General features: G+C 33.9%; 1 protein-coding gene across 1 annotated transcript; it reads left to right on the top strand.

Annotated features, from left to right (window-relative positions):
• Nucleotides 1–344: 344 nt before the first annotated feature.
• On the top strand, nt 345–4,807 carry LOC123535776 (protein toll-like). Its single transcript, XM_045318527.2, has one exon. The coding sequence runs from the start codon at nt 602–604 to the stop codon at nt 4,064–4,066; it is 3,465 nt and encodes a 1,154-aa protein (XP_045174462.2). The 5' UTR covers nt 345–601; the 3' UTR covers nt 4,067–4,807.
• The last annotated feature ends 5,925 nt before the right edge of the window (nt 4,808–10,732 follow it).

The following is a 10,732-nucleotide window of genomic DNA, read 5'->3' as shown; positions in this document are numbered from 1 at the left end:
CTATAGGGGGCGTGAGAGGTGTTGCACATTTCATAAGCTCTCATGAACAGACTCGATCAAACCGGGTCTGCTATTATTCTTGGTTGCATTCATTGCTTCCAAAGGGTCTTTTTACAGATTTTATTTTAAAAAACTTGTCTGATTGCATTGTAGTTACTGCTAGTCCTACAGCATGGGGTCGAAACTGAAAATGGCTGAAATACTACAGAATACTTCTCCTACCCATCAAATAGACACAGTTTAAAAGAAATGCGTCTATTTTAGTATACAAGGGTAGGTGTGGTTGGGAGGAAAGTGGGCGGGGGTGGAAGGGAGGGAGAGAGAGGGTAATAAGATAGAGGGATAAGTTTAACTGTCAGTATGCATGTTAAAAATTAGTTCAAAATACTTAACAACATACAGTTTTGCAAAATCACGTGCAGAGTAAAATTTTGATAATGGACTGTATGTAGGAGAAATATATCTACTGGAAGAATACATAAAGGTAGTTTTGCGTTGGTATAAAAGTCACTTATAGTGCAGTTATAGTTATTATAGTGCGTGTTTCTTTTTTATCAGGACTTTTATTGAAAGAACTTAGTGGATATTGCAGTTTGACACGATGAGGCAAACAGTTATTGTTTGTGTAATATTTTGTTTTTACTCGAGGAGTTTAGCAAGCAAACCATGTGTTTTCAGCTTACATTTAGACAGTAAGAAAAGTCTAAATGGGTTAAATGTTACCTCAGACGGAAGTGTGCTTTTTATGTTGATGGGGATTCAGAATAACTGTTCAATTGACCTGGATTTTGTCTATGAACAGACGCGTTTGCATACGCTTGGAGAAGTTGCTGAACGCAGTGTAGACGAAGCTGAAGTCTTTAAGGAGTTTAACTTTTTCTGTGACCAAAAAATGGCTGTACATTTTGTTACAAATAAAACAAATGTAGCTGGAAAACTGAAAATATCTGTTGCGTTAGTGTTTGGGAGATGTGATGTGTATTTGGAAGAGATATCCTTGTTTTTAAAATATGGAAATATTTGGTCGATTTTACAAAGCAATGACTCTGTGATACACGCACCATCTCATACAGTTAATTGTCAATTTGCTACACACATACGGATAATTGCTGCCAAAATCAACTGCGGTTTCGTGACCTTGACCCATTTTTTCTGGGAATCCTGCAAAAACATATTCGAAAAATTGAATATTCTTCGACTAAAAGCATGCAAAACAAACCATTTCAGTATGAAGCCGGAGATTTTGGTAAAGAGCTTCCCAAAACTTCAATCAGTACAGCTTATGAATATTGACCTGACAACACAAATGACGTTTCCATGGACTCAGTCATATTTTAATGTTGCAGATCAAGATCTCATGAGATTTCTATCCAACGAGACTGAAACCAATGTAACAGTTGCCGCAATGAGAAGAAGTATTTGGATACACAACTCGAAATTTAACAGCAGTAACATGTTTCATCTAAATGGTAATATAGAGACTGTTGTCATCAACAATGCACATATAAAACAAAATGAACGTCAGATGTTTGAAAATGTGACTGGACTTGGTCATGTGGACCTGTCTAGCAATAACTTAACAGAAATAGACAAATTGCTGTTTGAAAATCAGTCGAATATAAAAGCCATTCATCTAAAGGACAATAAACTTTCTAATCTTCCGCCACATATTTTTGAAGATCAACATAAACTGGTTTTTCTTGACTTGTCTAATAATTTGTTGTCTTTGATTGATCCAAATTTATTGGAAAACCAACTCTATCTCCAAGAGCTACATCTGGAAAAAAATCGTCTACAATTCTTACCTCAGGACTTTCTGAAAGAACAAATTTACACCCTTAAGTTCTTGTACTTGTATTCAAATCCCTTAAAGAACATTCCAGTTATGCCGTTCTATGGAACACACATTGAAATAATTGATATCCACAACAGCCATATAACAGGTGAGAGCATTGTGGAACTCGTTAACTCTCTACGTTTGTACGACTTTATTTCTGCTTCAGCTGAAAGGGAAGCGTATGATCTTAGTCGCAAAGTTGGTAAACATCCTCTACAGAGGCGAGAGCTTGACCTGTCCTATTGTAAGATTAGAGATATCCGCATAGATCTAAATATTAGAAATAAGACCGCGTTGAATCTTCTAAAATTGCTTGAATCTTTCTATATCAAGGGCAACGGGAACCCGTTTACATGCAACTGCCAGTTATATGTTGTAACACTGCTGCTCTCGGCTGAAGAGAAACAGAGTGTGAAAATGGACTGGACGTGTATGTATCCTCAAGAGCTTCAAGGAATGAAAGTGTCAAGTTTATCCAAACGCGATATTTACTGTCCGCTCAATGTTACAGACTGTCCCATATTGTGTGTCTGCTATGTCAGATACGACTTCAGCAGTTTGATTATTGACTGTAGGAATATCAACGTGTCGTCATTGCCGTTAAAAATGCCTAAGGGTCGTATGGAATTGTGGTTCAAGAACACCAGTTTGTTGGCACTTGAGTCTAGAGATTATCTGCTGAACGTATCTGTGCTTGACCTCTCAGAAAACAAACTGACTTACATAGCACCACTAGCAGCATCAAAATTGCAAAACGTTGACATTTTAAACTTAGAAAACAATGACTTGACATCGCTACCGGTTCAGATTAAATATAAGAACATCAGTAGAATATCCTTAACAGGAAATGCATTTCTGTGTGACTGTCACACGAGATGGATGAGGGCCTGGTTACACGATAGACTGTGTCCTGTCACAGATTGGAACATCATTAAATGTACAGACAATTATAAGAAAGTGAATAAATTTATAAACCTTCCGGATTCTATTTTTGTATGCAACGAGATAAAAGCACCGAGTATTGCAGAACATGTTATATTTCCGTCTGTCGTAATCGGATCCATACTTTTCGTGATAACGGTCCTGTCACTGACCATCTATTTCCAGAGATTTACTTTAAGAGTTTTGCTATATATGTTCTTTGGAGTTCGTATTTGTGACGGCTTTGCTGATAATCCAGATGACGTCAAACACAGCTGTGTAGTCATCTATGACAAAAATGATGAAGACTTCGTGGAAAATAACATAAAAATACATTTACAAGAATCGGGTTACAATGTAGCAGATATGTACAAAGATCCTGTAATTGGTTTTACGCTTATAGAAGGAATTAGAAAGCTTATTTATAGATCAAGAAGAGTTCTTTTTTGTATGTCAAAACAAAGTCTAAATTCTGAATTGATGATAACCTTATGGAACATCGCTGCTGAACGAGCTATGAAAATTCATATTGGATCTATAATTCTTATTGTTGACAAAGAGTTTAAATCTAACTGTACCGGAGAAAATATGAAATTATTTATAAAAAATGGCAGATATATAAGAATGGATTCTAAGATGTTGTACAAAAGCATAGAATATCTCATGTCAACGAAGAAACGGATGAATCAGAACCAAGAGGAAGTAAACCATGCTGAAGAGAATAACCTTGAAATTAATCAAGTTGGTGAAATTCATTTATGTGAACACAATCTATATGCCGCTGCAGCTGGTGTTCAGAAAAATTTGGCGGAAGGTTCAAATGACACCTATATTGTCTATCCCGACGTTATAGATGAATTACACCAATTAACTAGGTACGAGATCATCCCATTCCTTCGAGAAAACAAGCAGAATGTGTACGTTCTTCAGGATGAATTTGTATTTGGAGAAGATATTAGACTCGGTATTGAGCCAAAACTTGACAAAGCAAAGCACGTGATCTTCATCATATCAAACGAAACGTTGGAAGATGACGTCAGTCAGTTCATATTGACCACAATTCTTACCAAAGCTGTTGTAAGTGGCAGTAATTATCTGTTGCTCTTCTCGTATGGCCAGATTGATGTGGACAAGATGCCGGAGAATTTGAAGAAGTATGTGAACAGTTATATCACAGCTAGTGTAAATGATCCTAACTTTAAAGAACGTATGCTAGAAGCTCTCATGTTTGAAGAAAATGGCATTGATAAAGAAGATACTGACAGTTTATTAACAGAAAATGATATAGATGATGCCAGTTTGATTTGACAAAGTGATTACATGTATATCGTATTCTTAGAGCAGAAATAACACTTGAAGTCCACAGTGCGATAAATGAAGTTATGTACATGGCTAGAGTACTATCTGATTATAACATTAAAAAAAGTTAAGACTTCGGGACGAGTAATACATAATGTTATTTTTACAATTGTGTGGCCGTGATACAGATATGAACCATATATGCACGTGATTGATAATGAATATTTGAGAAAATTGTTTTCTGGTTTTCGTTTGTTGGTCCATCATGTTGTTACTGAGACATGGCGAGACAATAGAACTGAAAGAATAGCTCGAATTTGTTGAATGTAATACATGTACAGAATATCACTTTCTAATGTTATGTGCTAAATAGAGAGAAACCAGTAAGCGATTTACGAAGTGTATATCTTGGCCATCTGTGAATTTATTAATACCTTAAGTTTGACTGTTGTTAGAACATGTAAATTGCTAAGACATAACGTAAGAGTTTTAAATCTCATTCTGTAACCATGCTGATTCAGTTTTATAAATTTTGCCTGTTCGTTTACCAAAGACATGTATATATTTTTAGGACACTTATGGGACTAAACTGGCATTTATGTTTTCGGACCTCTGAAACATTGCAATTACAAGTTCAAATTTAAAACTTGAATTTATTTCCAGGACAATCGGAAATCCTTGACTTGTGTTTAACACAACATATCCATGTTTGGAACTGCCTAACTTAAAATCTGTCACAGAAATAACGTAGAGCGGGTGTGGGTATTTCCGAACAGTTAAGCAATAATGTTGAATGTTCGGAAATACCCACTTATATTGCCATTTAAAAACAACTTGTTTATAGAGTGATTCCAGCTGATTTAGCGTGTATAATTCCAAACTATATAAGTATACAGATATTGTCAGTATAGTGTATTGAGGATATTACCTATTGGACGTTTATTTCCGAACAGAGCGGGTAATTCCGAACAACAGAGGGGCTAATTCCGAACAGTTCCAACTTCTTAAGAACAGAACGTTTGTTTGTTTACAATGATAAACACAGACATTCTTTACAGTAGTATACTTGCATTTTTAACAAAAGAAACTTTATAAAACGAAACATATAACTGGAATTTACAGAGCATCTGTATCTAAACTAAATTTGCAGAAGCACAGCACAACATCTGTGACAACTTTCTACATGATTAATGTCCGAAACATTGAATATGGTATTAATCAACCCTTATACATGATGCAGTTTGCAGTGTTTAAAAATGTCTTGAATCTGTGTTTAAATTAACAGTATTTGCATTCAAACAGAAGTTTGTCTGTATAGCCTAATTATTCATCTGCCACACATTTAGGGTGAAATCTGTATCCACAATTGGTGCATGTAGGGTTTTTCACATGCATAGCAGTAACGTGGACCTTGTCTTGCAGGGTTGTCTTGGCACCCAAAATTTGCTTGCAACTCTTGACAAGCTCATGCTATTGCTACATGAGTCGCCGCCTCCTCTACCAGAGTCGGATCATATTGCACATGTTTAAAACGAGCCAATATGAATGAAAGGAAGTTGAACTCATTTTACAAAGTAGTAGATTTATTTATTTGTTACTGTATCTTTCTTTTATATATATATTTATTTATCTACTTTTTTATTTATTTATAATCTAACTCTAGTTATTTGCTTCAAATATATTATAAGTCTTTATATATACTTATTTTGGATAAACTGTTCCTCATACATTGATTGTTTGGAATTAGCCACACATTAATTAACAAGTGTGTCTAATTCCGAACGGCTTCTTTGATCTTTCAACGTTTTCCATAATGAGAAATGCAGTTAACTCCCTTCCCACGTGACACTTGTGATGTAAGAATTCCATCAAAACATTGTCAGCGGTAAAAATCAATACTTTTAGATCCTTACATACTACTTGCATCAAAACACGAAAACCGATAAGAACGACATGCATGCAAGCGGTCGTATAAATTCTTGTCTGTTATTTTGAAAAGGTGCGCGACAAAACTTTGCATTCATTGCAATATGATATGGAATTCGTTGTTATCCTGTATGTGACGCCGTGGATTAGATTGGTGCCTTTCAAGAATACAAAAATGTCATTGGAAAAATGTGTTCGGAATTACCCCCCTGTTCGGGATTACCCACACCCGCTCTAAATAAATTTTTCCAATCTGTTACACTTTTAAGGGTATCTTCTCATAAATTACAAGTAGAAGCTGGAAGATGGGTAAGACCAGTTAGCATACCATTAGATGAAAGGAAATGTATTATCTGTCCAAAATTAGAAGATGAATACCATTTTATAATAGAATGCCATATGTATAATGTAGGGATAATCACAGGAGTCTGAAATTCTATCAATAAGACCATAAAAGTCTATCTTTACAAAGAATACCCCCTATATATATAAAATAAATAGGTGTATTTTAGTGTTATTTCTTAACTACGCTCGTTAAATTGCGATCACCCTGTGTTCCGTGCGTATTTTCAGGGGACCCTGGGTTTTTGACGTTTCATTCCTGGTGTTTATTTTATATATATAGGGGGTATTCTTTGTAAAGATTGACTTTTATGGTCTTATTGATAGAATTTCAGACTCCTGTGGGATAATACACGTTTTTTTGTGTATTAACGTCTGCAGAAGCCCGTGGGATTGTTTGTGACCGAGACCGAAGGTCGAGGTCACAAACATATCCCAAGGGCTTCTGCAGGCGTTAATACACAAAACAAACGTGTATTGTCGCTATTCTTGCATAAAAAAAAACATTACACGACGAATAAATGCATTGTTTTCATATGTGATGACTTGACGATTCCGGTACATTTTTTATTTACCATTCTTGTTGTTCTTGGAAACGGTAAACATGTTTTAAATATCCATAACCGGGGCACACAAAACAACAACACTACTAAAAGCGTGATTTGAAGGTTTTTGAGCATCTTATTTTTATTTTTAGTTATTACAAACGTTACATTACACATAATTTTGCATATAACTTAAAAATTTGATAAACAGGATCACAATTATTTTAAGAGTAACAACTTTACATTCGAATTATTTTGAGTACGAAGCTAGTGACTAGCTTTCGAGGTTTTATTATATGAATTCTGCGAAAAATCAGGTAAAAACAAACCGACTGATACTAACAAAAATCATTAATATAATACCTAAAAACGGGCAATAGCACAAGTTACACGCGATACTTATTTATTCACAGTTATTTACAATAACTGGACAGACGCTTTGTAAAGGGAGTAAACTCTAAGAGAAGCTAGTGCGTACATTGATGGGGGCAGTAGGTTTGGGGTTGGAAACTGATACAGCTAAACATACTATGGATTACAATGTATCTATAATTCTACAAGAAGAGGTTATTATGGGAGAAACAAGATGCAGATGCCAAATATCAGTCTGCGCAGAAATACATACATACATCCCTGGCAAAGCATTTCAAAAATAAAAATCATGTATTAACAGCACGTGAATTGCCTTGTTTGCACACGATTTTTCTCCCGTTAATACATGGGCGGATCCAGTAAAAAAAGTAGTTTTTATGCAAGAATGATTTAAGAAAACAATATATACCAAGAAATACTGGATTAGACCAAATATGTTTAAATTTATAAAACTTTTGAATTCCGAAATCACAAGATGATACAGAAATTAGGAATATTTACATTTAATGCATTTAAACTTAGACAGTCTTTTGTGTAATACTTTACATTACATGTATTATGTTTTATATTATGGTTGTAGTGAAATGTTTGTGTGTTCTTTCAGGTCTTGCATTTCGTTTCGACGACTGATTGTTCTATACATGTTGTTATTTAAATGAATTGTTAGACGGTCCATATATAAAAAAATGTAATGTTACACAGTATTAATTTAAGTTTTGTATGAAAAATGCAATTTTGTATAATCGATTATGCTATAGTATTTCTGGATCTTTACATTAATTGTGAATTTTTCTAAGTAAACTTTTTCATAATTAAATAGGTAAGTATATATGTACTAGTAGGTATAAAATATGACACCATCAAAATAAGACATTAGGAGATATTGGGCCAAGTAGTGAGTGATATTAAGGGGTTAGTACCTATGTAATTTCTCTACATTAGTTCCGACAGTGTGATGAAATTTACTTATTTTTTAATGATTGTATACTTTCAGACTCTTTTTTTTCAGTTCCATTTGGACCGTAAAACATCTGATAATACTATGTAAATTGTAACTATTTTTACTTGCAAAATCTCATTGTGCCTCTGATAATCTCTGTTAACAGCTGAATATAACTTTTGTGGCTTAAAAACTATGTAACCTGGCCACTTTTTTCAATCCTTTCTGACCGTGACAACAACAGATAATACTATGTAAATTGTAACTATTCTTCTTAGTGCCTTTGATAATCTCTGACAATGGCATATAACTTATGTGATTTGAAAACTATGTAACTCGTGTAACTTGTAACTGTCACATTTGTTCCAGTACAGCTTGTGTCTCTGATAAAACAAAATTGAATGATATATATTATTGAACAATATCTATCTCCATTTTTTGGTTCCATTGAGACCCTGACAACATCTGATAATACTGTGTAAATGGTATGTTTACTTATTAAATTTCATTGTGCCTCCGATAACATCTGTTAATAACTTTCGTTTGCTTACTAATATTTCATATGTGGCTATAAACTGTATAATGTTTAATGCCGAAATAAAACGTATTGTATTGTATTGTATGTTAATTGTATTGTACTTTCAGATGCCACATATTGTTACAGTAAAAGTGATTTGGCCAATCATAGTGATTACCAGTTCAACATTAGTGCTGATTTTCAGCAGTATTTCAGTTTCATAATGGCGGGCAGCTACTTTGTTGGCGTATGACCCCTTTCGTCCTGTCATTTTTTACCTGTCAGGTCTGAAGTTTTGCGTCCGCTTCACTTTAAGCTTAACAACGAAACAAAAATAAAATACGAATAAACCCTCGAAAGACTTCCTTGTGTTAGATTTATTTGATTCGTCATTCTCTTATTGAACTGCACCAACCGTCATTAATAAACCAAATAGCCTTACCGACATTCTTTTGGTTTTGTATTCGACATAGAATTGATTAACATGAAATACAATTAAGATGAATTATCTATAAATTAAATTATCAAATTACTGGAAATGACTTATCGTACTGTGGAATCTACTATTATTGTAATACAGTCTTGTTCATAACCTTGTTCAAAAATTAAAATTAATTCTTTTCATGGACTTACGTCTTTGTTCTTTGTACTTCCTACTTCTAAAATATCTGAAATCAGGAAGCATAGGTATAGTTTACTTCTTTTTTTAGGCCAACATAATTGTGCTGCCAAAACTAGTTAAAAGGAGCGGCTGCTAATTGACAAATGGCAAGGTAACATGGCTAAACTCAGTTGAAAAGGACAAACTAGTCACCCTATCTCATTTATCTTATGAAACATGAAACGAAACTAGATCAATCGCAAACGACATTCCATGTAGAACTAGTTTAACTCACAGAACATTCTACTTGAGAATTAGTATTTTTTCAAAAATTTCTGTTCGTTTTCTTAAACAACGAGAAATAAAGTGTAATAATCCACAGCCGATATTCTTTTCAACCATTATTTTCTTTTCGTGAAATGGGCACGGCAAATGACCTATTTCGTTCTGTCATTTTTTTTCTTTTTTGCTACTTCCTTGTTTTGTGCACCAGTGGTACTTGCTAATTAGACCAAAGTACACGGTCTTCCTCAAATGTAAATAGCGTTTATTAGATATTCTATAGAAAAGCGCTGCAGTTTCAGGAATATTTACCAATCCTCCTTTGAAATGCAAACATACTTTACTCAATGACGTCTCCTTTTTTAGTTACGCTGTATTAAATACATACTGTTTGGTCCTCCTTTTCCGTAACACGAGTTTTCCATGATTTCTCTTTTAGTATGGAATATAGTTCAGTTCAAATCCTACACCATTCTAAAGAAACTTGAGGATGGTAATAAATACTGTTTAAATTTTCAAGATATCTTGACTTGATTTCAGTTTATCAGTAAAGGGATTTTGAGCGTATTTTACATATTTTGGACACCAAAAAGTCATAAAATCTAAAATTTAAACTTAAATTGTTGACGGATTGTTATAAAACTTTCAGGATGCCTTAGATAGCATAGAAATAACATGTGCAATTTTACACAGACCAATTTTTTACACAGCTAATATATTTTTGGCAATAAGATTGACATTACGAAATATATCTTAAAATTTCAAAAAGATCCTACCACCACTCCTATAATCATTAGAAAGCTGTACATGTGTATCATTAGATTGGCATCAGTCGTAAGAGTCCTTTAAAATAAATTTTCTCTGCCATAAAATCCTCTCACTTTTTTTTTTTTTTTTTTTTTTTTCACTTTCTGAAAGAAATTTACAATATCTCTTATCTCTCTGAGATGAGCCTAGAAAGAAAAGTGTTTTCTTAGAAATTATCAGTGTCATAATGAAGAAAGAAATAAACTTTGTTACAGCCGCAATTCACGAAAACTACTGACCGAGGTTTGGCAGATATAAAACTAATATAGCCCGAAACTTTAAACTTACATTCATTTGTTCTGGTAACGTTAGCAGACAAAATACACCCAATATGCCAGAGGTG

This window comes from Mercenaria mercenaria, chromosome 17 (assembly GCF_021730395.1).
Source record: "Mercenaria mercenaria strain notata chromosome 17, MADL_Memer_1, whole genome shotgun sequence".
NCBI classification, from domain to species: domain Eukaryota; kingdom Metazoa; phylum Mollusca; class Bivalvia; order Venerida; family Veneridae; genus Mercenaria; species Mercenaria mercenaria.
The sequence above is the reverse complement of the archived record's forward strand: the minus strand, read 5'-3'. Positions and strand labels throughout refer to the sequence as shown.